Genomic DNA, 25,556 nt, shown 5'->3' on the forward strand with positions numbered 1-25,556 from the left:
GAAAGAGACCTCACTTGTCCCTCACTCTGTCAGGACCTGTCCAAATCATGAGAGGCCAGCCCCAGACAGCCCAGGGCAGTAGGAGTACACAGGAGTGATGGGACCCTCTTCTCCTCTGGAAAGATTCCAGCCCAAATGCTTCACATCTGATGACTCCGGAAGAGCACAGCCTGCCTTGCCTCTACGGTTTGGCTGTCAAACTGGGTCTATGTCACAGAGCTAAGCTGAGCCCCAGAGAGAGACACAATAACCCCTCGTTGCTCAGGTGAAGATGAAACAGGAAATGACACAAAGCACTGCCTGCAGGCCCAGGCCCCCTTCATACCCTGCTCATTTCTTCTCTTTGACAAAATCAGGGGATTTCCCCATCGGCCCATGTCCCCCCCTGAATTCTGTCTTCTTTCCTTGACCACTGGGGCTTAGTAACAAGGAGGAGAGCCGTTTGTTTTACAGGGCACAGAAATAGCCATACCGTGGTGGGTGCTAGATGGATCGCTGCTGGCTTGCTGCAGGAACTTGGTGGCGTAGGGCATCAGGATGTTGGAAGGGAGGAAATACCCAGTAAGCAGGTTGAGGAGCAGCCAACCACGCAGCAAGCTCTCCCTACGGGACAGAAAGAACTGTGGACACCTTGGAACAACACAATCTCTGCTCCAAGGAGCTCATAGTGAACCTCTGCCCTTCTTAACACCTATGGGAGGTAGCAGCAAAAATGAGGTGGTGGCCCTTGGCCAGGGTATCCTTATGAGGAAGGGACTGACCAACCTACTCTGGCAGCAAAGAAAAGGAACAGGCACAGCCACTCTTAACACCACTGCTGCGACCTCAAAGGGCAGTGTGGGATCCAGTCAGTCCTGACTGCTGTACCAACTCCCCAGGGCTCTGAAAAGGAAATCGGGGCTCTGAGCAGCACCGCAGCTAGGAGCTGCCAGGAATGTTTACCAGTGCCAGATACCTCAGGAGCCAGAGACACAAAGATGATTGTCCTTTGAAGTGAAAAAGCCTGGGTGCTCAGCAAAAGCCCCAGCAACTGAGCAGCTGGGGACAACACACCTCTTCCCCTGCTCTGCTGTCCATCCAGCATGGCAGATGTTGCCCTGCAGCTATGCACACACAGGAGCTGATGATGCAAGTACTCACTGTTTAGGGTTGTGGGTGACCTGTTTGATGACCTGGCAGTACACCTCATCATGCAAAATCTCCTTCTCCTTGCACAGCTGCATTCAGAGAGAGGACACAGCATCAGAGAGACCCCAAGTCTGCTCCGTGACTCTCCTCTCCCACCTCCTAAGCCCCCTCAGGAAATCCCTAACTCCCACCATAGCTTAAAGCTGAGACTTTACAACCTCTGGTCTCTAGTGCTATCTGGGCCCAGAGAAGGTGGCAGGTTGTGCTCCCATCCAGGGAGTGATATCCAGGTAAGCCATTTGCACACACATCCCTCTCCAATTTTTAAAAAGCCTCTTTGTTTCAGTTTCTTTTCTCACCTAGGAGGTGTATTATGGCTCCCCCTGCTCTCTGCCTTCCCTGCAAGGCCTTGGCCCCTCATTCCCATCGGTGCTTCAGCACCTTGCCCAAGGAAAAGTCACAAACCTGAAGGATTTCATAAATGCATTCAACCTCATTCTGGTTCTTGAGTTTTGGCTGGTCTCCCATGAACCGCATTAGAGCTGCAAAGCAATGGCTAGCATTTAGGTCTCAGCAGAGCTGATTCTGCCATGGGGCAGGCAGTAGACTAGCAAAATCCTGAAGGTCTTTCTGCTCCACAGACTATTACTACACTTGCACTGGACATACTTTCTGGGTGGGGCATCACCCAGGCAGTGTGTGATCTTGGACACTATGCCCTGAAGGCAGTGTATTTTGCTGTGTGCTTCCAGCAAGGATGCGTGTGGCTATCAATGGCAGAAGTGCCTGAGGAGGGGCTCTCCTCTCACAATTTTCATTCCCCACCCTGAACCCCAAGGTGTCTGTGTGTGGCCACCAGGGCCGTCTTGCTCAGCCCTGTTCCAGCCTCTGCTGTGTTGCATCTTGGGGAGATACTTACTCATGAAGTTCTTTGTAGCCAGCTCATTCAGCTCACTATCAGAGTACCGGAGCAAAGACTCCTGGATTGGGACCTGCAGGGCCAGAGCAGAGGGGTAGAGAGGGGAGGCAGATCAGCACAGAGCTGCATTGCAGGCTTCATGAAGGACACAAGCTCCCAACAGCTTGCATGCAGCACTGGAGAATAGGGGGCACCTACACTTCTGCAGAGACTGCAACCAAGGATCTGCCCTGCACACTTTTACCATGTTGGAGAAAAGCCAGAAGCAATGCTACAGCTGGGATTCCAGCTGTAGCCATGGGGAGAGACTGGGCTCACCTTGGTGTGCCGGACTAGATCAGCTGCACTCTTCTCTTCACCAGACATCCTCTTTTCAGCAGACATCTCCTTCCATCTCAGCCTAGCCAGAGGGCAGAAAACATTAGCCAGTCCAAGAGATACACACAGAAATGGCTGGCATAGGTCAGGCTACACAGGCCCATATGCCTGCGCAGGAAGGACCATGGCCTACTCACATGGACTGAGCCTCTCGGAAGTGGGCTGTGGCGAAGTCCATCATGGTGTAATGATCACCAACAGGAACAAGCATGATACTGTTGGGTTCTGATGTCAGGCTGGGAACAGAGCTCTGCAGGGACAGGCACCAAAACCACTTGAAGGTCAGCTGATGCAGTGCATATTCTCCTCACCAGCAAGACCTGAGCAGGTCTCACCTGTGTGTGGTGCCTCCCTCCCCCATTATTGGTGGGCCTCCATCTACAAAGATTAAGCAATCTTCTCCTTCCCCCAGCCTGGATGTAAGACACTACTAGGGCCTTGGACACACCCAGCCATGTCCCCCTTCAGTCCCCCAAAGACATCTCACCTCCCTGCTGGTGTTCCTGCTCTCCATGGGAGCTTTCATGCTCTTCCGCAGCCTTCCATGTCTGTCCATGCTGACGTTGAGGTAATCAGGGGCTGCAGCCAATTGCACCAGGCTGGTGGGGAAAAGACCACAGCGGCCACCAACAGAGCCAAACTGCCAACCTGCAGAGACGGGGGAGAGAAACAGTCAGGCTCCATGGCAGCCACAAAGAGAAAGAAGCAGTAAGGCATCCTACAGACAAAGGAGAGCATCAGTCTCTGACCAGGCTTTCTGCCATTCTGAGGCAACATTCGCTACAACTGTGGCAGCAGGAACAGAGTGGGTCACGATCAGAGAGTGGCAGAGCCAAAGGTGGACAATGTCAGCCCTTAACAGTCTGCTTTCCTCTGGTCTGCTTGATAGCACCATGTAGGGCTCCATGAGTCCAGCAGGCCCTTGAACCCAGTCCCCATCTTTCCTGTAGATCTCAGGAAAACTCCCTCACCTGGCTCCACGGCTTGCATGGGCAGTAACTGGATGAGGTCACCCTTCTTGAAGCTAAGGAGGCTCTTGTCATCTGTGATATAGCTGCGCAGAGCAACAACGTAGTTGGTATCCTGGGAAAAAAGTGATAGGGAGGTCAGATCTTGTTCCCAAGGTGCAAGGGACTTGGACTATCACCCTGTCAGAGCCACAGGGGAAACCACCTTCATTGCCTGCTGCACCATAGCCAGTGCCTCACCTGCCTCAGCTCCTGCATGAAGAGTTCCACCATGGCCTTGATGTGCTGAGCCTTTGCAGAGCGCAGGAAGAGCTGTTCTGTCTTCAGAGAGAACTCCAGGGCATTGCTGCCCTTCAGCTCCACCGACAGCACATCTGCAAAGCTGAGAACACAGCCAGCACATTCAGGCTGCTTCTGCCAGAGCTGGGGTCTGCCTGAACTGCAGCCAGCAGCTCATGGGGATGGGGCTCTGAGGAGGCCAGAGAGGCCTCAGCATGCTCCAGAGGGTGGTCTTTCACCAATGCTCATAACAATAAAGAGCAGTACTGTGGGCTGCTGATGGCTTTTGCTGTACCACTCTGAGGACCTTCCTTCTGATGCCACACATGGTGCTGAATCAGGCCTAGCACTCACTTATTTTAAGCAAAGCATAAGGTGGGAAGGAAAGGAAAACACCAAACTCATTAGAGGGTCAGTGAGTCACGGCAGGGTGGAGACAATTCTGGAGAGCACAGTACAACCAGGGAACTTGTCAGCTCGCCCATTCAGTCTGCCTCCCACTGACTGACCACTCTAAAAGCAACCTGCAAGTCACAAACGATCCTCCTGCAGCAACCAGTGCCCTTCTGCTCACCTGTAGCTGCAAAGAATCTTCAGGTGCTCAGGAGTATAGCCAGCCGCCCTTACCACCTTCAGGAGCCGCAGGCCCCGGTGAGAAACACCCAGGATCTGAACGTCACTTCCATTTTCACCCTATAAAGGAAACGCGGTAGTAGGCAGGACGCAGCAGAGGAGGAACATGCTGCCACATATTCCATGCTGTACCAGGAAAGACGCCTGGGCTGGCAGGGGTGCCAAACAGCAACATTTTTGCAGCAGCCTGGCAAATGGAGAAAGTAGGTAAAGGAAGACAGAGGAGCAGGAGTCTGAGGGTGCAGAGAGGCAAATAGGAGAACCATGGGGACAAAGACTCAAGTGGAAGCTGCCAAGCAGGGAGCTTTGTACTCTTATATCACAGCAGGGAGCAGGGATTAGGGCATGAGAGCAAAGAAAATATGCAAGTGAAGAGAAAGGTAGAGAAAGCACAGAAGAGTGAGTGATGTGTGGCCAGGGAGGAAGAGACGGCTGAAACACAAAGACATCCCATATGAACCAGAGCCACACAGCCACAGCAAACCCGCGGTCTGGTGAGACGATTAAGACTCACATGAACTGGGAAAAGGCGGGAGAAATAGTTAGCCCAGTTATCCCGAGCAGCCAGTACAATCCTCTTCTTTATCCCATCCTCCTGAATGGACTGGACATCAGCACCAACCTGAAACTCCACTAGCAGAGATACAAAGCAGATGTTTTCTCAGCAAGGCAAAAGTGGCAAGCCTTCCTCTGCCCAGGGATTCATTCACACCATTCTTAGTGATTTGGGGGCAGCAAACAGCATGCAGAGGCAAAAGGACACTGTGATGGGAAGAACTAACACTACTTGCACACACCAGTCTACTACTAGTGTCTGTCCCCCTCTGCATGAAGCTCCTGTCAAAGAAGACAGATGGATTTTAAGACATTTCAAAATCCCATCTGTGTGCCTCAGTTTTCTCCCTCCACAATAAGCACATCAGAACTAAGTTTCCTTGGCTCAGAGAAATTCTGGGGCCATGTTCCGGCCATCTGGAATAAATGAATGTTCCTACACTGAACTACACAGCACACACAAATGTGCTTTCTTGCTGCAGTGATAAACATTTCTCCTCTGCACAAAGTCCTGCCTGAAAGGGCTCGGAGGCCTGTTTCTCACTTAAAACCAGGAGCTGGGGTGGGCACAGGGAGGGAAGGAGGATGGGACTGTTAATTACTCAGTAGATCTTTCATCTTGCGCTTCTCCTCCCTGGAGATCCGCAGGCAGGAATCAGAGAAGGTGTCACGGATGATCTGCAGAGGAAGGAAACAGAGAGTGCTCCATGCAAATGGCCACAGCTGAGTGTGTTCGAGCATGTGACGCTGTAAAACAGATTGGGTATCAGAGAGAAGAGAGTGGGGGCTTGGCTAGGTGGCCCTGAGGAAGGGACCAATACGACTATGGATGCAGAAGTGAAGGCAGCTTATGCAGTGTTATTATGTAATATTTTGTCCCCCAGTGCAGAGGTGAGGGGCCCCGAGTCATACACCAGTACATACCTGTTCACACAGCAAATTCAGACAATAAGGGTGACTGAAGTTTTCTTTGGGGTAAAACACCTGCAAGAGGAGGAGAAAAGCAACATTTATGTCACAGAGGTTGCAGAAATAGCTCACCAGGGATGTTTTGTAATCTATATGCCCTATTGCCAGAGAGGAGTGAGTCCATCTCTAAAGTCAGTGGGAGAAGGGACATGGTGAATGTGAACAGAAGAACCAGAAGTGAAGGGTCAGAAATAAAGTGGTAAGACCACAGGGAGAACCTTGCTCAGTTCAGTGCATTCTCCAACACTTGATTTTAAACACATTTGTAATATTTTGAAGAGAAAGCAGCAGGTAACAACAGATTCACTTCATTTGTAGATCTCTCTGTTCTTTACAGAGGAAGGTCAGGACAGGTAGGGAAACTGAGGCACAAGATTCAGTAAGGTGCAGTAGGACCTTGATGCTCTAACTGCCTGATGATCCCCTAACTCCCACTCCTGTGTCATGTGGCCTCCTCCCAGAACTATCTTTGCACTCGAACATCACAGCAGGTGCATGGGCAAAGGCAGATTTTAACCTACTGTGGGACCAGCTCCTTCCCCCTACAACGAGGCCCTCAGCAAATGGACTGTACCTCTTTGCGCAGAAAGATCTTCCATGCAGGGTTAACATAGGAGAAGCTGACACTGGCAGTGAGTCTGTACAGCTGGGTCTTGATACCATCATCTTCTGCCACTGTCACAGTAGAGGCTGGGTAGGAAGAAAGAGCAGTAAAGATGGGCTTTGGTGACTACAGAGTCACCTTTCTCCCTTCTGCCCTACCAAGAGAAAGGGGACAGTGCCACGTGCCTCACGGAAGATTACTCTCAGGAACCCTCTTCAAGGTCAGTGATGAGCTAATGTGAACGCGTGCACAAAATAGTCCTCATGTGAGTACCAGCATTTCCAACAGCACTTTACTTGCTGTACCAGCCACAAAGTTCAGTGCTCAGGATAAAAACGAAGCACTCCAGAGACATGGAGCACACAGCATCCCAGACAAAATATTGCCACTGTGCTTAAGCTTGACACATTTTCACATTTTCAGACACATTTTCAGTTTATATCACTATAAAACGACTGTTGAAGGATTCAAAAGGTCACAAAAGTTCTCCCAAGTTTGCATACTGTAAGGTTCAGGCCCAAGGCACCTAGTACTTGCACTGGATTTTCTCTCTGCAGGAGAGATATTAGAGATTTCAGTTTGAAGGCAATCATTCAAAAGCATTCCTTTACAAGGTAGGAATGTCCTCATCTAAGCAGTCACAACTTTTTAAACTTTGGAGTTCATAGATGGTCAAGAAATGTAATAGATCCCACTCTGCAGGCATTTCTATATCCCTATTAAAAAGAATGTAGGGATTTTTGAGGCTAATCCAGCTACCTAAATTTGCTTTCACAGTACTTCCTAAACATCGTTTTTTTTAAAAAAGCGGGAAAGAAATAATAGGGCAATTCTTTTATATCAGAGAAGCTGCTGCAGGATGTAAGCCTGCAGGAATGTGCATGGGCTCTTTGCACGTTACAAAGTGCGATGCTGGTGAGTATTTGAAACAACTTAAAAGACGGTGGTACATGTGTCCAAAATAATAAAGTATAAAATGAATTATGGCCCTAGGCTCCCAATGAAATTCAGAGGCAAAACCTAGGATGGAATAACACTTTCAAAACACTGCTTGGAAGCATTAGCTACCCCATTTTTCAGGTGGGCAGCATCCAGACATACTTTATGTGGCCAATGTCCAAGGATCTCCCAGGCTCCCATTGTCCTTCTGAGAAACACACCCACATTCCTTAGCTTGTCTCTAAGGACCCTCCAGAGACTGTAGAAGGTAGAACACCTCCCTTTTCATTCCTCCCTAGTCCAAAGTCTGTCCCTTGAATTGCAGCTTTGATAAAACAACTATGCAATAAAATGTGTTGTGGGCTGGACTTAAAGCTGTAGCCCAAAGGTCCTTTTTATTTTTAGCTGCATTTTTTAGAAAAACCCAGCCCCTCCTTCATCATTCCTGTCTGACGTCCTGCATTGCACTGGGAAGAAAGTAAGGAGTTAGAGCTGGGCCAGCGACTGTGCTGACAGCATCTCTGATTTCACACAGTCTCAGGCCTCTCCCCAGAGCCCACTCAGTCTTTGGCCAGCTAGCAAACAAGAGGGCGCGTGCTGTGACTCTCCTCGTGCCCTGGCCACTGGGTTGAATCTGACCCTCCATCTCCCACCAAACCCACTCTGACAAAGTCAGCGCTTACCTTTCCCTATAGATTCCTGCCGGCCTCGGTCCCCAGGCAGGAAAGGCGCAGGCAAAGGCGGGGGAGCAGGAGGGGTCTCAGAACCTGGAGGAGTACTTGGCGGGTCACCAAAGATGGACAGGAGAGGCATCTGCTTCTCCTTGATGGAGCTGGAAGCTGAGCCTTTCTTTGGTGGGGCAGGTGGAGGCATCCCCTTGGGACTCTTCTCTAGTGGCCCAGGGGATGGCTGCAAGACAGCAAAACCATTCAGCACAGTCATTCTCTGCACCATTGTGCTCTGCCCTGACACTGCTGTCAGAAATCATCCTCAGGGCAGCAGCCCAGCTCTGTACGCAAGACCTGTGTGAGCAGGGGTACTGCAACCTGCAAGTCAATGTACAATCACAAATAGATGAGGATTGAGCAAATCCAGGTGCAGAGAACCAAGTACTTGAGACTCCATCCTCCAGTTGGAAAGGCGGGGGGGGGGGGGGGGGAAGAGGGGGGAGAAGACATCAACAGGACCTTGGGACCAAATGTGGGGCACACAAAAATAGTTCTCTTTGAACTGTTTTCTTTCAGATCAGCCCTAAATATACCACAATAAGCCTTGTTGCTTCAGGGCCTTTCTCCAAGGGAAATGGATGAGCTCATCCTTTCTCTGAAGGAACTTTACAGACCAGAATGCATTCGAGGATGGGCAGTACCACGGGCTCTGAGCCCACAACTATTTTGTAGCCAAAAAAGAAAGCACTCGGCTCCTATCGCAGTACCAGATAGCTCCCAACTCACTGGAGGCTACATACACAGGCTCTCTCTGCTGAGCTCTTGGCAAATCAGAGAGGAAGAAACTCACTGATCTGGGAGACTGGAGATTCATCATCCCCAGCTTGGCCAGAGCCTCATTCTTGGGATCATTCTTCTTCATAAACGGCTTGGACACTCTCCTGCAAGACAAGGGAAAACAGAGTCGCTGGGGCTGCAGAGGGGTCATGGCCACAACGGAGCCATGCGGCAGCGCTGAGATGTGGTCCCCCCTCATCTCCCTTCCTGCCCACCTGGGTGGCTCCCACCCTCTCACCTGACAGGCTCGATGGGCTGTGGCTCAGGGGCTGGCCTGCTCTGGTACATTTTGATGATGTTGCGGATCTCCCGGCTGGGTGCAGGCCGTGACTCAGGGCCTGAAGGCTTCACTACAGGTGACTCCTTCTTTGCTGTTGGTGTCTGCTTTTTTGGCTTTGGCTCAGGAGGTGGCAAGACAGGAACAGGAGCTATTGGGGATGAGAGCTTTAACCAACAGACCAGCAAAAGCACAGGACAAAGCCCTTAATCCCCTCTGAAGGTCCCTCCCTTTCACTTCTGGCCTGACTAGCCTTGGCCTTCCTGTGCCTTGCTTTGACATCCCACTTTATAAAGCCCAGGCCTTTCTCTTGCTCCTCTCTTCTCAAGATGCAGACTCACAGAACAGCCAGATCCTTTCCTTCTCCAGCCATATCCCTGGGCTGATGCTCACTCCTGAAAGTTCCTGCTTGTCAGCCTGCTTGGGTCTCCACTGCATGTCATCTTACCTGCCTCTATTTTAGGGCTGGGCTTCTCTTTTTCCTTCCTTTTCTCCTCCTCCTCTTCCTTCTCCTCTTCCTGATTTGGCTGGGGATTTGCTGGAGGAGTCCAGGTTTTAGAAGGAAGCCTGACTTTCTTCACTCGGATCTGTTGCTGTCCTGCACAGAAAAGGGGAGCCCAGCTCATTAAACCCATAACAAACACCTAGCCCCTGGCATGGGGCTGCCTGGTTCTCTTGCATCAGTCAGCAGAAGCCTGTGCTTTCCAAGGGCATAGGAGAGTGTGGCAGTCACAAGCCCAAAATTTCTAGAAAACTGGCAACTCAATGCCTCACAATCTTAACTGCAGCCAGTTGAACAGGCACATAAAGCTCCTGATACATGCAGTGCCACAAGCTCCTGAAGGGATCAGCTGGATTCCAGACAGGGAACCCTGCTGTTATGCTGTGGAGGCTGCAGAGCAAGATGCCATGATGAGTGAAATTCCCAACGTGGTAGAGACTCACCCTTCTTCTGGAAATATTCTCTCTTCTGCTGGAAAGTCTCCCGAGGGTAGTCATCATCTTCACTGTCAGAGAACTGGTCTTGCCTGTAGTCAAACACCTGAAAGCAGTTCACAACATGGTCAGTTAGTACTAGCCGGCAGGGACACCTCCAGAGTGACCTTAAACTCAAGAGATGACCTTCATCGCTAGGGTTGGACCCTGACACAGAACTTCTCCCCATCTGGCAGTGTCCCAAGAGATCGGTCTCTGACCCAAGCAAACATCAACCAAGTCCAGAGGAGGATGTTACAGCCCCAAGACAGCTTGCTGGTAGATAAAGAATTCAAAGTGATGAATTTCCTATATACCTCATTGAAATTCAGCTCAGCTGGGAATGAATTGGCCAGTACTGCAGCCAACCCTCCACAGACCTAGATGTCACCAAGGTTTGACCTGGTATCTTAAAGCCTCAGTACGTAGAGTCTGAAAGGCTTCAGTGTCATAGATGAGCATAGCTCTCTGCTCTCCTCTCTGCCGAACCACTGCCCGAGTGGAAGGAGAGCAGAGCAAACACAAAGTATGACATGAAAACCCAGTTCACCACCACCCTCTGTTCCTTGTACCGGTTCTTCCGCCTGAGCTGGAGGTTCTGGAGCCTTCGGCGGCTGTGCAACATTTTGGCTGCTGGGAGACTGCTTGGGTTTAGGGGAAGTGACTGGGGGTCGCGGTGGAGTTGAGACTCTTGGCCTTGAGATCTCCGGAGACTGCTGCCGTCGCTGCTGTAGCTGCTGTTGCTGCTGAGACATGGCCATGGCTTGAAGGGTCATCTGCTGGGCCTGGAGGAAGGAATTGCAGTGTGCGTGAGCCCTAGGCCTCACAAACAGCAGCTATCAGTCAGGCTGCCCCATTCTTTCACTAGCAATCACAACTTCCCTGTCCCCTGCCTTTACAGACAAGGCAGGCCTTCAGAGCTCCTGACAACGCACCAAAGACTCTGCTAACAGTGATACAGCCTGGGGCCCTCCTGCCATCACAGGGTTTTGTGCAGAAAGCAGAATACTGCAGATTTGCATCCCTAGCAAATCCAGCTTAAATGCATTTGGGAATTGCAGCTGAGGCATCTTGGGACCTGCTCTTTCCCCTGCTTCTCTCTCACCCTGTGGTGCTTCAATGTCCCTGTCTACACAAAGGGGCAAAGAGGGGATTTCCCAGCTTTGCAGTCTTAAATAACCCCAACTTGACACACCTAACTCCCAGCACATAAGCACAGAGTGCTACAGAGCAGGCCCAAGGCAGAAGCATGGCTAATCTTTTCACGGCTCGCATACATACGCTAGCGTGTTTTTCTTCCCCAGTTCCTGGGCCTCTCCCACCCAGTCCCTTCCACTCACCATGAGCATGGCTTGCTGGTTGATAAAGGCTTGCTGTTGTGCTGCTAACTGATTTGGATCTACAGCTGGAACCATGGGCTGGGCCTGGGGCATAACCATGGCTGCGAAAGACAGACACACACATATGTGCAAACACCCACAGGCATCGTTCCCCCCTGTGCCTGAGCATCAGCCCAGAGCAGCCTGCCTGGCCCCATTTCTGTCTCACAGAGCTGAGCTACGCAACGGCTGTACATTCAGCTCAGCTGTTTCTGAAACAGTTGGTCCTGGTTTCAGCCCCAACACAGATCACGCTACACTAACGTGTGGCTGCACAGCTGCCAAACAGCTGCTGGACTACACTCCAGAGGTAGCTGCACTGCAGCGGCAGCTGCTGAACCTCCTGATCACAGTCTGTGATTTCCAATGAAAGGTCTAAAGTGCTATGATGACAGAATACTGCTAATATTCCAATGCACAGGCTCCATTAGGATGCCAGCCCTTCCACTCTCTTCCTCTGTATAGTTACTGAAACATTGTGTTATTACCTGGCATAGTTGCCATCCCACCAACCCCTGGCATCATGGGCATGGATGCTGGCATCATCCCCGCCATCGCAGGCATAGGCTGGTAAGTTGGTACTTGCATCATTGCAGGGAGGCCTAGAGGCAAAGAGGCACATGCACAGTGCTTTTGGGGAATCCCAGATCAGAAAGCCCTGATCAGTCCTGCAGAACACAACACATAGGCTCGATACCTCTGGTTCTCTCTCTCCACACACGCCAAGCACAGACACACATGAAGGGCTTATCTCTTCATCCACGGCAGGATACACAGAAAAACTCAGGTGAAAAAGGAAATCAAAGAGAAACGTGTGGCCTGACAAGCTTTTCATTAGCAGGAATCAGACCCTGTTTCTGCAACCTTAGGACACCACATCCTTCATGACTAAGCATATAGATACCTCCTGCCCATGTATGATTACAGAGAAGGGTTTCTTTCGAATAATGGGCAAAGACCTCTGGAAGTGCCACAGCCATGTGGGTCTCTTTAAAGCAGATAGCATGGGTGAATGAATAATGAGCCCTGGCCTGGGCTGAACTGAATAGCATGTGAAGGTACTGTGGGGAGAAGGGAATTTCTCTGCTCCCAGCAGTTAGGACCCACATGAGGCCGCAGAGCAGAAATCCCACCGAGCAAAGCCAGCAGGGCAAGAGGCACAGAGATCAGTGTCAGCTCGGCGTGAGTCAGCATGCAGCATAGGTCTTCTGAATCATGATGGTCTACACAGTGAGAATGGCACAATTCCACATTTGGCCAAAGGGCACAAAATTCTCTCAGTGGCACAGTGAGAATGACATAAGTAGCCACGAGTGACAAACTAGTCTCATGCCAGTGATCTGAAACAGGGCCTACAGTCGTGCCCCACAGTCTCTACAATAGCCATAAATAGCTCCAGTCTCACTGCAGACATGAACAGGACAATCCCCTCCTTTCTGAAACAGTTGGGAGTGTTCCTACACACGCAGATTTCTCAGTGCCATTAATATAGTGGTGTTTGACTCCACCCTGCTGAAAATAACTGAGTCTTGTGCTCTACACAAACAAGGAAAAGTAAAGAAGCCAAACACACAAACCAGAACCTCTACAAGGTTCAGACTTACTAACCCACGGAATAGCTAGAGATGATGGAAAAGTCTGTAAAGAAGCAATAAGAAAGATTAAAACCCTCACCTGGGAAAGGCAACAATTGTTTTGGGAAAGTACAAGGTGCACTGAAAGTGAATGAAGGACTTCTAAATATTGGCCTAGGGAAGAGGTGGCCTGGGTCAGAGGCAAGCTATCTGCTGCCTTATGCCCTAGACCAACTCAGGAGAGAAATTAAAAGCAAGTAACTAGGTATCTTCTCCAAAGCGTCTGTGTCTCCCAGCACCTGGGAGGGAGGAACGCAAATTCTAATTACCTAAGCTGGAAGTCCAATGCTCTTCATGAATCAGCTGACCCCATGCAATAATTAGCATTTGAGGCATTCAAGCACAGGTGTTCCTAGCTGTCCCCATCCCCTTACAGACCTGTAGAAGGAAAGATTCCTCTCTGTGTGGGTCCAATCTTCCCACCTCCTTTCATGCGGCCAGTCAGACTCTCTCTGCTCTCCATATCCTGCATCAATAAAAAACAGAGTTGTCTGTGCTCAGATAAATGGACTCACAGTGGGGGAACCATCCAAACGCTTATCTGAGGTGAGGAAAGGCAGAGTGAACAGTCAGACTGAGGAATGCTTGAGAAGGGAGTCACAGGGAGAGGAGAGCTGCAGAGAGAAAGGAGGGAAGAGGGAACATCAAGAAACTTACTGGTACCCTGGAACCTTGATGCAGCACAGGGCTGAAGAGATCATCCACGTAGTGATCCAAGCCCACAGGAGTCCTCAGGTCATCTCTGAATCTTGCATCTAAGAGCAGAGAGGGGTCTGGTGACAAGGCAGGTAAGGAACATCCCTCTCTTTCCAGCCCTTATATAACAGCCATGTTTTAGAGCAGAACCCCCACCTTACTCTTACTTTTCATGAAGAAAAGTCAACCATTCTCCCTCTCTGTCCTGAACTCACCTGACCCTTCCCAATGCTATCCATAGTCCTGGGCAGGAGCTCACCTGTGTAGGGGTGGTTGAAGTTTGGAGGCAGACTAGGTGGTGGGAAGGTAGGGGCCTGGATGCCTGGAGCAGGGGGGATCCTGTTGAAGGCAGAAATGAGATGAGGACAGCACAGAGTGATGTGAGAAGAGATGGGCCACTGGGTAACAGGGCCAGAAGTGCTGGAGCAGGAGGATGAGATGACTCACGGATCCAGGGCAGAGTTCTGGAGAAAGCTTCTGTCTCGTTCGGGGGCAATGGGATATGTGACTGAGGACTGAGAGGGGTTGCTGGGGCTCCTGGCCTCTTCCATCTCTCCAATGAGGTCCAGCACAAAGTCACAGCCCAGCAGATCCTGCCACGTGTTGCCGGTGAACATGGAGACAGACCACCCTCGAGGGCTCTTATCACAGCCCCTGGTAACAGGGAAAGGAAGGAGAGAGAAGATGGCAGGGCAGGCATGGGGAAAGAAAGAGAAAGGGAAACACTGCATTCAATTTCCTCTTGCCTTGTCTATCCTTGCTTAAGTCTTTAAGCTTCTGGGTGTGAACCAATGATGTGCACACAAGGTCAGGAAGAAACTAGAATCACTTAAGATTTGTCCAATTTTTGCATCTTTTCTCTGAAGCAGCTCTAATAGATCATATTTGTGAGTCCTCTGCTCCTAGGGAAACCTTCAGTCTATGCACACATATGGAAGGGAGTGGGAATGAGCATGTACTGGGAGGGTGAAAGGAGTGGCTATTCCACATCTGACCGTACTGTCTGTGGCCTGCAGCCCTGACCGATCTGAACTCTTAAGCCGGTCTCTTTCATAGCCCCAGATCTTCTCCCATCCTCTGGCAGTACCTTGCATTCAGGAGCCAGCCTGCATACTGCTCCCCGGTCATCCAGGACTCCACTTCTGCTGAGAACTTCTCCTCTAGCCCAGAAAAGAAAGAGTCAGTGCACACAGCCCCTGGCAAGGCCCTAAGCAACACCTAAGCACTGGAGAGCACAGGCAGAGCCCAGCTGAAAAGCCTCACACACTCCTGAAGTGGCCCACAAGGACGGAAAGCAGACGAAGGGCTCTGCATGAGCACATTCACCGTTTCATGGCACATCTCAAAGAATTTCCAATCCAGCAGCTGAAAGCCCTCACAATATTGTGGCTCATCTGGGCCATCACTCCCCTCACTAACAAGCCAGAGGAGGGATGCCCTGTGCCCCGTCTGCAGAGCTTCTGAGCACTCAGGAAGCAGCAGGAGCCAATGTTTGGGAGGGGAGAAAGGCTCAGAAAGTCCGTAACAAAGACATTGGATGCTGCTATAGGGCCTATGCAGTAACAGGAAAATTAGATCTGGAGAGATGCACCACCAGGACAGCAACCTCTGCCGAGAGGGGCCCCAATCCAGAAGAATCCCGTCGCTCAGGATGCCTGAGTAGCAGGTCTGAGCTGAGCAGGCTCAAGTTTCAGAGAGTTGGGATCTGGATTCAGATGCTCCTATCCTCAGTGGCTGCACCAACCAGAAGCATTCAGTCTTCTGATCATTCTTCACCAAGCTGATGGAAGTATTTTCTGAATGCTGATTTCTGCACTGGAGGAGTCATTAGGGACTAGGATATGGTGGAAGGGCAGAAGCATGAGTTACCATTAAAGGTATGGACATCCAGCACCATCTTCCCTCTCCTCTGGTTCGCAGTCCACTCCAGCTGAGTGGGAGGGTAGGCCCGTGAGGCTGCTGGGTCAATCTCTGTGTGCTGTGCTGCTGTCAAGATCTTGCGCTGGCAAACAGCATTGTAGCCTTCCATGCCATGGTCTGACACAAATCTGGGAAAAGGCAGCTGCCTTTAGCACATTGCTCATCTCTCTCAACCCTAATCAAAGCATAACCAGCCCTTCCCTCCTCTTACTTCAGTAATGGTTTCTCCAGCGCTGGTGAAGGAGCAAAGGAGCTCAGCAAGGTTGTCATCAGGACCCAGGCTCGCTGGCTCTGCTCCATGTCCGGGTTCTTCCATGTCTGGCTGACCACCTGACTGAGGATTTCATCACGCAGGGACAGGTTATTCAAACCTCTGCCAGCAATGTAGTTGCCCAGAAGCACCTCCTGCCAGCCGTGGAGGTTCTTGTCATCAATAAACCGCAAAATCTAGAAGCATCCAGGGGAAAAAGAAAGAGCTTTAGCTGCAAAGCTCTGGCCTAAACTGTGCTGCACAGTGACCTCAGAACTCTGAGTTGTAGACATCAGGGTGTTTGTGACCCTAGCAAGAGTAGCCAACACTGAAATCTGGATCTGTGCTCAGTTTTCATGCATCACCTAATTTCTAGGGAATTTGGCGGACAGCGTTTATAGGGATAGGACTCTGACTAAGTATCAGGACTTCTTCAGTCTATTCTTATTCTGCCTCTGACTCCCAATTTGCTCTTGGGCAAAATAATTCCCCTTCTTTGGGCATCACAGCTCAGATAGATGAGCCAGTTACCATGGGCTATTTCTTCCTGTGTCTGAGCCCACAGGCTGCTTAGCTGTAAAAATATGAAAAACAAATTGATTCAGAGCTGATCTCTGGGAAATACTCAGAGCACCAGACATGAAGAAACGCAGTCTAACAGCTGAACATTAAGAAGACTTTGGTGTATTTAATGTTACACCAAGTAGCATGAGACATGTTATGCTCAAACAACTCACTTAAGCAATGATTCAGCTTCTTTGCTACGCACATCAGCGTCATAGGTGCGCTTCTAATTTATATTTCTCACCCTTAGGTACAGAATAATTTATTTTCAGCCTCTACAATTCAATATGTCATTAGATTAAAATTTTCCTAAAATGTGCCATGGACAGCTTTGGAAAGGACATTTATGAATGATGGTCTATCTTTTCTGGGAGAACAACACTTCTTAGAATCTCTGGTTGAAGGCAGTAGGGGTGTCACAGACTACTGAGAAAAATCAGAGATGGTGGTTGTTTAGTTCTTTATGGAATTCTCTATAGTAAGTCCCTGTGTACTACAGCTTTTGCTGAAGAAACAGCTGTATATTATGATCAGCAATGGAGAAAAATGATATTTAATCTCTAGGAAAAATAATAGTAATCTGCTTAAATACAATCCTATTCACAAGGCTTCAGTGAAGCTTGTGTTCCCCTATAATTGAGATCACTGGGACAAAACAAAAGACTGCTTTTAGGTATTACGTTTCCTAGAGGGTTTATTTTAATTACACGTAACTCCCAAAAGGATTAACAGATTTACTTACAAATTCTCTGCAGATTCATTCTATTCTCAGAGAATAAAACCCATCATTTTTAAGAAGAAATGTACTTTTCACATCCACAAAGAAGAGGGCTGAACCCTCCTTATACAGGAAACTCAGTTTGTGTCTTCGCAGGACAACTGCTATTGATACCTTCATGATGCAGTAGCGCAGAACCATGCTGACCCACCATGTAACGGTGTCTCTCATTACGTCAACACTACAGAATTAGGGTGTGGTTCCAGGTGTAGCTTTCTTGATGACAAAGTCCCTGCCTGTAGCCACTTGTTCCAGCCTTTATACCACAGTTCACTGTCCCCTGTCGCATACTGATGCAAGTGTACATCTGTGATACAACCAGTGTGTTTTAGCTATAAACCAGATCATGGAAAAGACCTGGGTTAAATAACCTTTTTCTGACTGAGGTATAGGAATAAGTGCTTGAGGGAGGGAGGAGAGAGATCTCCCTTATACCATATTATATATTGCTACTGAAGCTGCAACATCGTGAAACAGAAGCTTAGCTATCTAATTCCTATATGCCCTGCCAAGTTCTGAGACTATGCCACTAGGCAATTCACTTTGATCTCAGTCCTGCTCTCACTTGAATCAGTAGCAAAAATCCTACTGAGACTTCCTTTTACCTTCTAGGCCTTACTTAGGTACTCACTGAAGATAACACTCACCCTCTAGGGCTGGTCTATGCCTCACCAAAACCACAGAAACCCTTCAGGGCTGCATGTGATCTCTGTCAGGCAGCTCCAACACCTAGAAGGAGCTGGAGTTTGTTCTGCTCTTCTAGCACACCGTGTATTTTAAGAACAGTAGTAACCACCATGCGCTTCAGCATCTTGTATGAAGGCATCAATGCATTCTCTTAAGTCCACCTGTTCTTCAACAAGGCCCTGGTCAAGGAAGAAGTCTCTCACCAGTTTGTTGATCTCAAGTGCACTCTCCTGGTATTCAGCTTCCAGATGGGTTAATGGGTGCTGCAGGGGCTGACCAGGGGCAGGGAAATCTGTCTTCTACAAGGAAACAAAAGGACAGAAACATGGAGTTTGGTATTGTTAGCAGAACTAGCATGTCCTCTCTGTAGGAAAAAAATGGGGAGATATGAAAAAGGTTCCCACCAGGAAGTGTGACTTGATGAAGGAGGAGAAGGGATAGCTGTTGATGGCAGGTGGGAGGGAAAGGTCATCTTTGACCTTGACCTCTGGAGGTAACGCCTCTGTTATCTGGTTGGCTTGTGCTTGATACTGACCTGCAAGAGAAAGAAGTCCTGTGTTGTGGCAGTCAGAAATGCCGCCAGAGCATATCTGACTTGCAGCACAACACGTGGCTATTCCATGAACCTACTCTCACCTGAGCATCTGTACCAGACCCCTCGGCTCCAGAAACACCCAGCCCACCCCTGCTGCCTCCAGCTGAGCCCACAAGGCCTAACTTCAGTGGGGAGCTTTTACAGCTCTGATCTTTCAGACTGTTATGCCTGGGTAACACCCAGAGGACAGACAACACCTGGCATTTCAATTCTGTTATGCAGATCTGAAACACTGAGGTTACACAGGGATACTGCTGGCAATTGCTCGGTCAACAAATAAATCAGAGGTTATCATAATGAGACACTGGATAAAGGATTTATCATGAATAATAGAGGAGCAAACACCTTTCTGAACGAAGAGATTTCCCAATGCAGCACAGCTTCTGCTGCTCTCCTCTGTCTCCAAACCAATATGACCCCTGACGCCCTCTCTCCTCCTCCCTGTTTACATCCCATCAGCATTAACTTCGAGCAGCTTCAGTGCAGTCCGTCCCCAAGCTCCTAGAATGGCTAATAGCTCCTGGAGGGGTATGCCATGAAGTATGGAGTACTAGGGAAACCAGCACAGACTGCTCCAGTTCACAAGATTCTTCTGACTGATTATTACCTATTATTGCACTATATAGAAGGCCAAAGATATGGCTGTCATTTTATTAGATGTTGTACCAACATGCCAAGGAGGCAATTCCTGCCTCACATTTGCAACTTAATACATACATTATAACTTAATATATACATTATACAAAGAGTTACAGAGGAAATGAAACTGTGAATAACTTCTTGCTCAAGATCGGGTCAAGAGCTAGGCAAGTAATTTTGATCAATGGTATTTTGGTGATTTGAAAAAGTAAAAGAAAATAAAAACATACACATACACAACATCCATTTGCCTTTATCATAATTACACTGCAATGGTAATAAAACAAATACAGCCCAGGTGAGAGACAGCAGGTGGAACAGGCACACATTTAACCTCCTGCTAGAAAACAAGATAATAAACAAAGCAAAACAATGCAGGAGAGGGAGGGAAGGAGAGAGAGTTTCTAACCTTCAGCTAAGTGCAAGAGTGCCGCAAGCTCTGCAGGGATCTCCAGCAGTCCCACATCCTGGGGAGAGAGTGAGCAAGTCGATCACTGCGGTACCAGAAGTGGAAATTTCCTGCAGTTCAAACAACAGCTAAACCTGGACTCTGTTTTGCTGAGATTGGGTAAAGCCACCTTTGAAAAGTTGGCCATAACAAGGACTTGAGTATCTGAACAATAGTAATTTCTGCATGTGGCATGTTCAGAAAGGTTACAAATGAGGAAGTATCACATTAAAACAAATATCTGAGTTGTGTCAGCAAAATAAGGAAAGGTGAGTTACTCCCGCCAAGAGCAATCGCCGCAGAGAGGAGACAGGCACACTAATTTTCTTTGACTCATCTCTCATTACTCACAAGTTTTTCATTTTGCAAGGAAGAGACTGTGGTTTAAGGATAAGGGCCACTTCCTCCTGCTCCTTTTTCTGCTATTCTTAATTTTTCAGAGTGCTAAAGAGCACTAGAGCATAACCAGAGAGAAATCTGATTCCAATTTTTGATGCACCTCCACCATTTTGGAGTTTCCTGAGGAAGCACAGATTTTCACCAAGGTAATTCAGACAAGAATCTGGCAGAGAACCTTGATTTTTCGCCGTTCTGTACCTTGCACAATGCATACATTTGTGTAAGGTAGGAAGTAAATGGGCTACTGCACCACAATATATCAACATCAGTGTCTGCATATAATGTAAGACCAAAGATAATCGTGCTCTGGAGTCTTGACCTGAGACTGCTGCTTTATATTGGTCCCAGTTCAGGATAGGTATCTTGCTGGCCAGGGAACCTTATTTATTTCTGACAAGACTGCTCAGATGAAGAAGCTATTTAACAGAGCAAAAGGGTCAGAAGCTTCACTCCCCCCCCCCCCCCCCCCCAAGACCTGCCTAATAAAGCCACTATTCACCAGCATACCATTCTGGCATCTCTCTAAATAATCTCTGAGCAATTATTAATAGATTCACAGCATTTTTGATCAGTTTGATTTTGCTCATTATAAAGTCTTTGATTTTAAAACAAGCTTCTCAGTGGAGCATTCAGGAAGTGTACTGTGAAATTCCACACTGCTGGATCCAAACCTGAGAAAGTAGCTGGTATTTTAAGAGCACTCAGAGCTGGATACTACTACTGTCATTACTGGCAAACCCACACAAAATCATGGGTGATAAAGTGTCGACCCAGCTTTTCTTGTTACATGCATCATAGCAAACGCATGCTGTCTAAACACACAAGTAATGACATTAGTTAGTAGCATTACTTTAATAATTGATACAGGTTACTCCTGTACACCACTAATGGCTTATACAGTTATATTACTATAAAGCATTTAACATCTCCCTTCATCTACAACTTCTTCTGTTAACACTTTTGCCCAGAGCTGCCTCATTCCTGCCCTTCACAGCTGAACACGTTCCTCTTCCTCCCAGACCCAATGAACAGGTTCTAGTGCAACAAATGAACACTGTACTCTTCCTCAGGATCACTTTAAGATGCCTGACTATGACCAGTGATGGGGAAACAATGACCTACCGAGGCAGCTATACAGGTAGAAGGCTCTTTATACCAGGCTAAACTGCACCCTTACTGCTAGGTTTCCAGCGTACATGTGGGCTCTGTACGCTGTCTAGGTGTTTCGGTGTTCCCCAACAAGCCTTCCAGAGAAGCCACCTGCAGTATAAAGCCAGCCCACACCGAAAAGTGCAAGAACACATAAAAATCCCTGCATCAGTTTCAAATGAATTGCCCCCAAGGGCAATGCTAAGATGGTACTGTCTCAACCCAGCATCCAAACAGTAACAAGAAGGGTGGAAGTAAAAGAGGCAGCCTGTAGTGAAACTCCTGGGTTTCCAGTAGTTATTAATAAGAACAGAAAACCCAAACCACATTTTGAGGAAAAGTTGTAAAATTCCTAGTGGGAAATGCAGCACTAGATCACAGGCATGTTGTTGTTCTTTGCTTTACTTCAGCAGCATCAAGTTTACATCACCCCCAATCTTTGCGTTCCTGCAAAGTGTTGAGCTCTCCCAGCTTCCACCACTGAGTAGGAATGAAATAGGCCCTACTACAAATGGATGATCAGAGAGCAGAATTAAATAATAACTCATTAACCCAGTCCATCCCCTCCTTGGGGATCCACAGGATAAGCAAAATGGCAAGGGCCTCATTTTGGCAGGTCAGACAGAAAGGTTCCTAGAAGATGCTGTCATTTGGATGTCCCCATTCTGCACATTTTTATCCAGAATCTGCACTGCCTAAGAGTGCTTCCGGAGTTCAGCACTGTTGTTCTTCCATCTCACAGACACCCCAGAGAATTCACATCCATCAGTCCCCCAGCTGAGGAGGCACAGAGGGCAGAGGAATGCCCTGAGAGCCTGCCTCGTCTCGTCTCAGACTCTCCAGGACTGCTTGTCAACCTACCATTTCTGGGCTGGGACTGTTCTCCTTGTCACCACTGGCCGGGGACCTCCTTCTTCGCTTCCTTTCCTCAAATTGCTGCTGTTAGGAGACGGGAGGGGGGAAGAAAGATATATATAAGTCCAGCTACTTCTGGGAGCAGACACTGTGGACAGGCAGGAGTTTATCTGCTTCAGCAGATAAAACGATGAAACAGCTGCAGTGCCTTCTTAGGACTCACCACACAGAATGGGAGGGGGATGCTCAGGCAAAGCCCTTAGCTTTGCTCAAGTACCAAGTGCCTCCCACAACGCAATTCAACAGCAGCAGCCTTTGCCACCACAGCATCCCCACCACACCTCTTCCCTTGCCTGGCATTCGATGCGTCTCAGGACAAAAGCAACAGCACACACAAGCTGTCAGAAACATTCACCTGCCTCGATCAGCTCCAGAGAAGGTGATAACGCAGCCTGAACAGGACTTAGGAGGTTGTCCGTGAATAGGGACCCTTTCAGAGGGGGTAGGAGGGACAGCAACAGTCAAACTCTCTTGCAGCGCTACCCTTTCCCTTCCTTTCTGCTGTCCCATAGCCTCACCACTCACCTGCTGCCCGCTCCAAGGTAGAAAAGAAGGGTCTCAGTCTCTCCCTCTCTCTCTCCTGCTTGTCTGCGTTGCAGAATGGTGTGACTAGATGGGATGTTATGAGGGCTGGGCTGAGAAAGATGGTAGGCATGCTAAAGTCCAAAGGGCAGGGCTGCGGGGAGGGAGGAAAGGAGGAAGAGGGCTGTGTTTCTCCAGCAGGTGAACTTTGAGAGCTTTATTGTTGCTGCTGTGTGTACTGTGGCTTCAGCAAGCAAACACTGGAGAAATAGAAACCAGTTCAGAAGAGCAATGCCGCTGTGGTTGCCTGGGACAGAAAAGCTGGATCCTGTCCAAGTAGGAAGGGGCAGGAGAAGGAACAGGAACACACGCTGCTCTGGACACGGCACGGCAGAAGGCATCTCTGCAGAGTCTTTTAACAACACTGACCTGAACTTTCTTCCCTGCACTTTACTAGTTATGCCAGCAGCTGCATTGCCTTCCTCTCTCCCTAACTCGCAAAGCTGCCAGCTACAGGACGGTAGCTGCTACCATGAGTGGTCTGACTTCCTATTTTCAATTTTATTTTTAGCAGCTTGTGCAAAACACATTCAACACTTTTGACAGAATCATAGCTCTTTCCTGCAGACCCTTCCCAAATCACTGCCATCCTGTTCTCACCCCAACTACGAACCTGGCTGATTTCTAAAAGGTTAAGGATTCCAGCAGCCTAAAGTAGCTGTAGGAGGTCAGTGAAGGATCGCAGCGGACAGAAGAAATCTCACATTTCAGTCACTCTCTGGAGTAACACCAGAAATTAAACTGGGCAACTGCAAGAGCAAGATGAATGACTCACTACAGCTTGAGCAGAACAGCAGCTCCGGAGTCCAGAGCTGGAACAGACTCAAGTCTTGTGCGGGGCAACCTAGAGAAGCTCACACTCACGAAGTACTGCCTTTGCCAATTCTGTACCTTGTTTACAGAGAGAAGGTGCCAGTCTCAGTGATTGCTTCTTTTCACTACATTTATCGCAGTCAGAGAGTGAAAGACAGTTTTACCACATCATTTCCTCACTTCCAATAAACTATCTCGAAGGCCAGCCCTGCCCTGGCCTCACCCCTCACCAGCTCTCTACCTAGGGCAGAAATAGCTCTTGCAGTACAAGTCCTGTGAATAGGGCAGTTACCTGGCAGTACTTCCTCCTTCGAACAAAGGGTCTGGAGATTAAAATCATGATCTTAAATTGCATCAAAGCTTTCTTCAGTCTCCTGTATTGCTTCCTAAAGGGTCGTGGAAAGAGAAGAATTGCAAATGAGAAGGAAATATCAACAAGTTTGGGCAAACTGTGGACTCAATTCAAGGATATTGGGCAAACATAAGATTAAAGTAACCAGCCAATCTGGATGCGGTATTCCCTTGTTAAGCCTGGTCCTCATCAGGAACTGCCTGCACAGCCTCACTGGGCTCCAGTGAGCTCCAGCCGTTCCAGTAAGAGTTCATGCAACAGGATTCCCCACCCAGGGGACTGGCCAGGCACACCCTCACGTTGTCATCCTAAGCAAGGACAAGGGCCGGACTTTGCCTGACCTTTGACTCCTGACCTTGCCTGGTAACCACGGAAGTGAGCCTGAATGATCGTGACTTTTTCCTGGAGGATGCGGAGGCGCCTGCGGTGGAGGTGGCGGCGGAAGTTCCTCTGGAGGGTAACGATGGCCCAGCTCTGCCTCTGGTTCCACCGTCTCTCCAGCAGCTGCCTGGCCTTCTCCTTCAGGAATACCTGGGCAAAGGGAGCAGCTGCTGACCCACAAGGAAGCCACCAGCTTCTCTAAGGAGTGATCAACAGTAAAAAGCTGCTGGTTTACCTCCTCGGAGCCTTTGTTGCCTATAAGATCCCCTGCTAAGGGAAGTGCGTGGCCTTCCATTGGGGAGGGCAGGAGGCTTAGGCACAGGAGGGAGGGATGGAAGTATATTGGGAGGACAGTTGAGGAGCAGGCCATCAGGGAGTGATGGCAGTTAGCAGGCAGGGAAGGAGATAGCCCAGGCCTCCATCGAGGAACGCTAGCTGGACCAAGGAGTTGGCCCTGCTGCCACAACAACCTGGAGCCAGCATTTCCTGTTTTTCCATCCAAGACACTAAAAATTTCTCCTTCATACCAAAGACAAGAGGCAAAGCAAAATGGAGGGAGAGGCATGCAGTGCTCTCCCTCTTTGGGCAGAATTGCTGAGGCGCTCACTCTCCATTGATACCCAGTGAAGAGATGGCTGGAACTGCAGGACTGAGATTCTCTATAGGCAGCACCTTTGTTACTCCAATCTGATAGAGTTCGGAGGGGTTCCCCACCACATGAGACAACACAGCTGCACAGCCTTCCCTCTCCTCCAAGCAGTCACGTCCTCTCGCAGCCAGGAGTCCGTACCTGGAAGGTGATACATTGATAAAAGGGAAGCCAGGGCTCTACCTATAGTCACCAAAGAACAAATCTTGATGCGCTGACAAGTCCACCCAGGCCTTGAGTGGAATCGCAAGCCAATAAACCACTCTACCTGGCTAGGAAGTTCTGGAATGGAAAACGGACTGGGTATCCCTCCTTTCTAATGTGGATGGCCTCCAGTATCCCAGAATGCCTCAGCTGACAAGTGACATACTCCACATCAAAGATATTTGACAGCTGTGGACATAAGGCAGAATTAAAAATGGAAAAAGAGAAAGGAAATTTAAAAAAAGGGAGACAGAGGGCTGAGCGCTTGGAAAGGGGCTCCTTCTATTGTCCTGTCCTCAGATCTTCCAATGGTTTGTGGGGACAGGACACACTACCCATCAATCCTTCGGGTGCCCAGCTGATGCTGGCTTCTTATCCCCTAGCACGTGGTCA

General features: G+C 49.0%; 1 protein-coding gene across 1 annotated transcript in view; it reads right to left on the reverse strand.

Moving 5' to 3' along the window:
* The window catches only part of MYO15B (myosin XVB), a 48,715-nt gene that overhangs the window by 5,754 nt on the left and 17,405 nt on the right, over positions 1-25,556 (reverse strand). The window contains exons 20-56 of the mRNA XM_026098885.2: positions 25,228-25,352; positions 24,983-25,100; positions 24,285-24,460; positions 23,870-23,963; positions 22,129-22,206; positions 19,681-19,738; positions 18,442-18,572; positions 18,241-18,336; positions 15,970-16,205; positions 15,708-15,886; positions 14,926-14,998; positions 14,286-14,492; positions 14,098-14,177; positions 13,800-13,897; positions 13,521-13,608; positions 11,997-12,110; positions 11,470-11,570; positions 10,702-10,914; positions 10,100-10,196; positions 9,603-9,752; positions 9,116-9,305; positions 8,891-8,981; positions 8,056-8,281; positions 6,404-6,519; positions 5,785-5,844; positions 5,463-5,538; positions 4,820-4,938; positions 4,247-4,365; positions 3,634-3,775; positions 3,397-3,508; positions 2,913-3,073; positions 2,563-2,675; positions 2,366-2,447; positions 2,048-2,120; positions 1,594-1,670; positions 1,141-1,217; positions 473-603 (exon numbers count right to left, since the gene is read on the reverse strand). Of these exons, the coding sequence (XP_025954670.2) occupies positions 473-603; positions 1,141-1,217; positions 1,594-1,670; positions 2,048-2,120; positions 2,366-2,447; positions 2,563-2,675; positions 2,913-3,073; positions 3,397-3,508; positions 3,634-3,775; positions 4,247-4,365; positions 4,820-4,938; positions 5,463-5,538; positions 5,785-5,844; positions 6,404-6,519; positions 8,056-8,281; positions 8,891-8,981; positions 9,116-9,305; positions 9,603-9,752; positions 10,100-10,196; positions 10,702-10,914; positions 11,470-11,570; positions 11,997-12,110; positions 13,521-13,608; positions 13,800-13,897; positions 14,098-14,177; positions 14,286-14,492; positions 14,926-14,998; positions 15,708-15,886; positions 15,970-16,205; positions 18,241-18,336; positions 18,442-18,572; positions 19,681-19,738; positions 22,129-22,206; positions 23,870-23,963; positions 24,285-24,460; positions 24,983-25,100; positions 25,228-25,352 (4,477 nt within the window). The remainder of the gene's footprint in view (positions 1-472; positions 604-1,140; positions 1,218-1,593; positions 1,671-2,047; positions 2,121-2,365; positions 2,448-2,562; positions 2,676-2,912; positions 3,074-3,396; positions 3,509-3,633; positions 3,776-4,246; positions 4,366-4,819; positions 4,939-5,462; positions 5,539-5,784; positions 5,845-6,403; positions 6,520-8,055; positions 8,282-8,890; positions 8,982-9,115; positions 9,306-9,602; positions 9,753-10,099; positions 10,197-10,701; positions 10,915-11,469; positions 11,571-11,996; positions 12,111-13,520; positions 13,609-13,799; positions 13,898-14,097; positions 14,178-14,285; positions 14,493-14,925; positions 14,999-15,707; positions 15,887-15,969; positions 16,206-18,240; positions 18,337-18,441; positions 18,573-19,680; positions 19,739-22,128; positions 22,207-23,869; positions 23,964-24,284; positions 24,461-24,982; positions 25,101-25,227; positions 25,353-25,556) is intronic.

Source organism: Dromaius novaehollandiae, chromosome 18, assembly GCF_036370855.1.
Source record: "Dromaius novaehollandiae isolate bDroNov1 chromosome 18, bDroNov1.hap1, whole genome shotgun sequence".
Taxonomy (NCBI): domain Eukaryota; kingdom Metazoa; phylum Chordata; class Aves; order Casuariiformes; family Dromaiidae; genus Dromaius; species Dromaius novaehollandiae.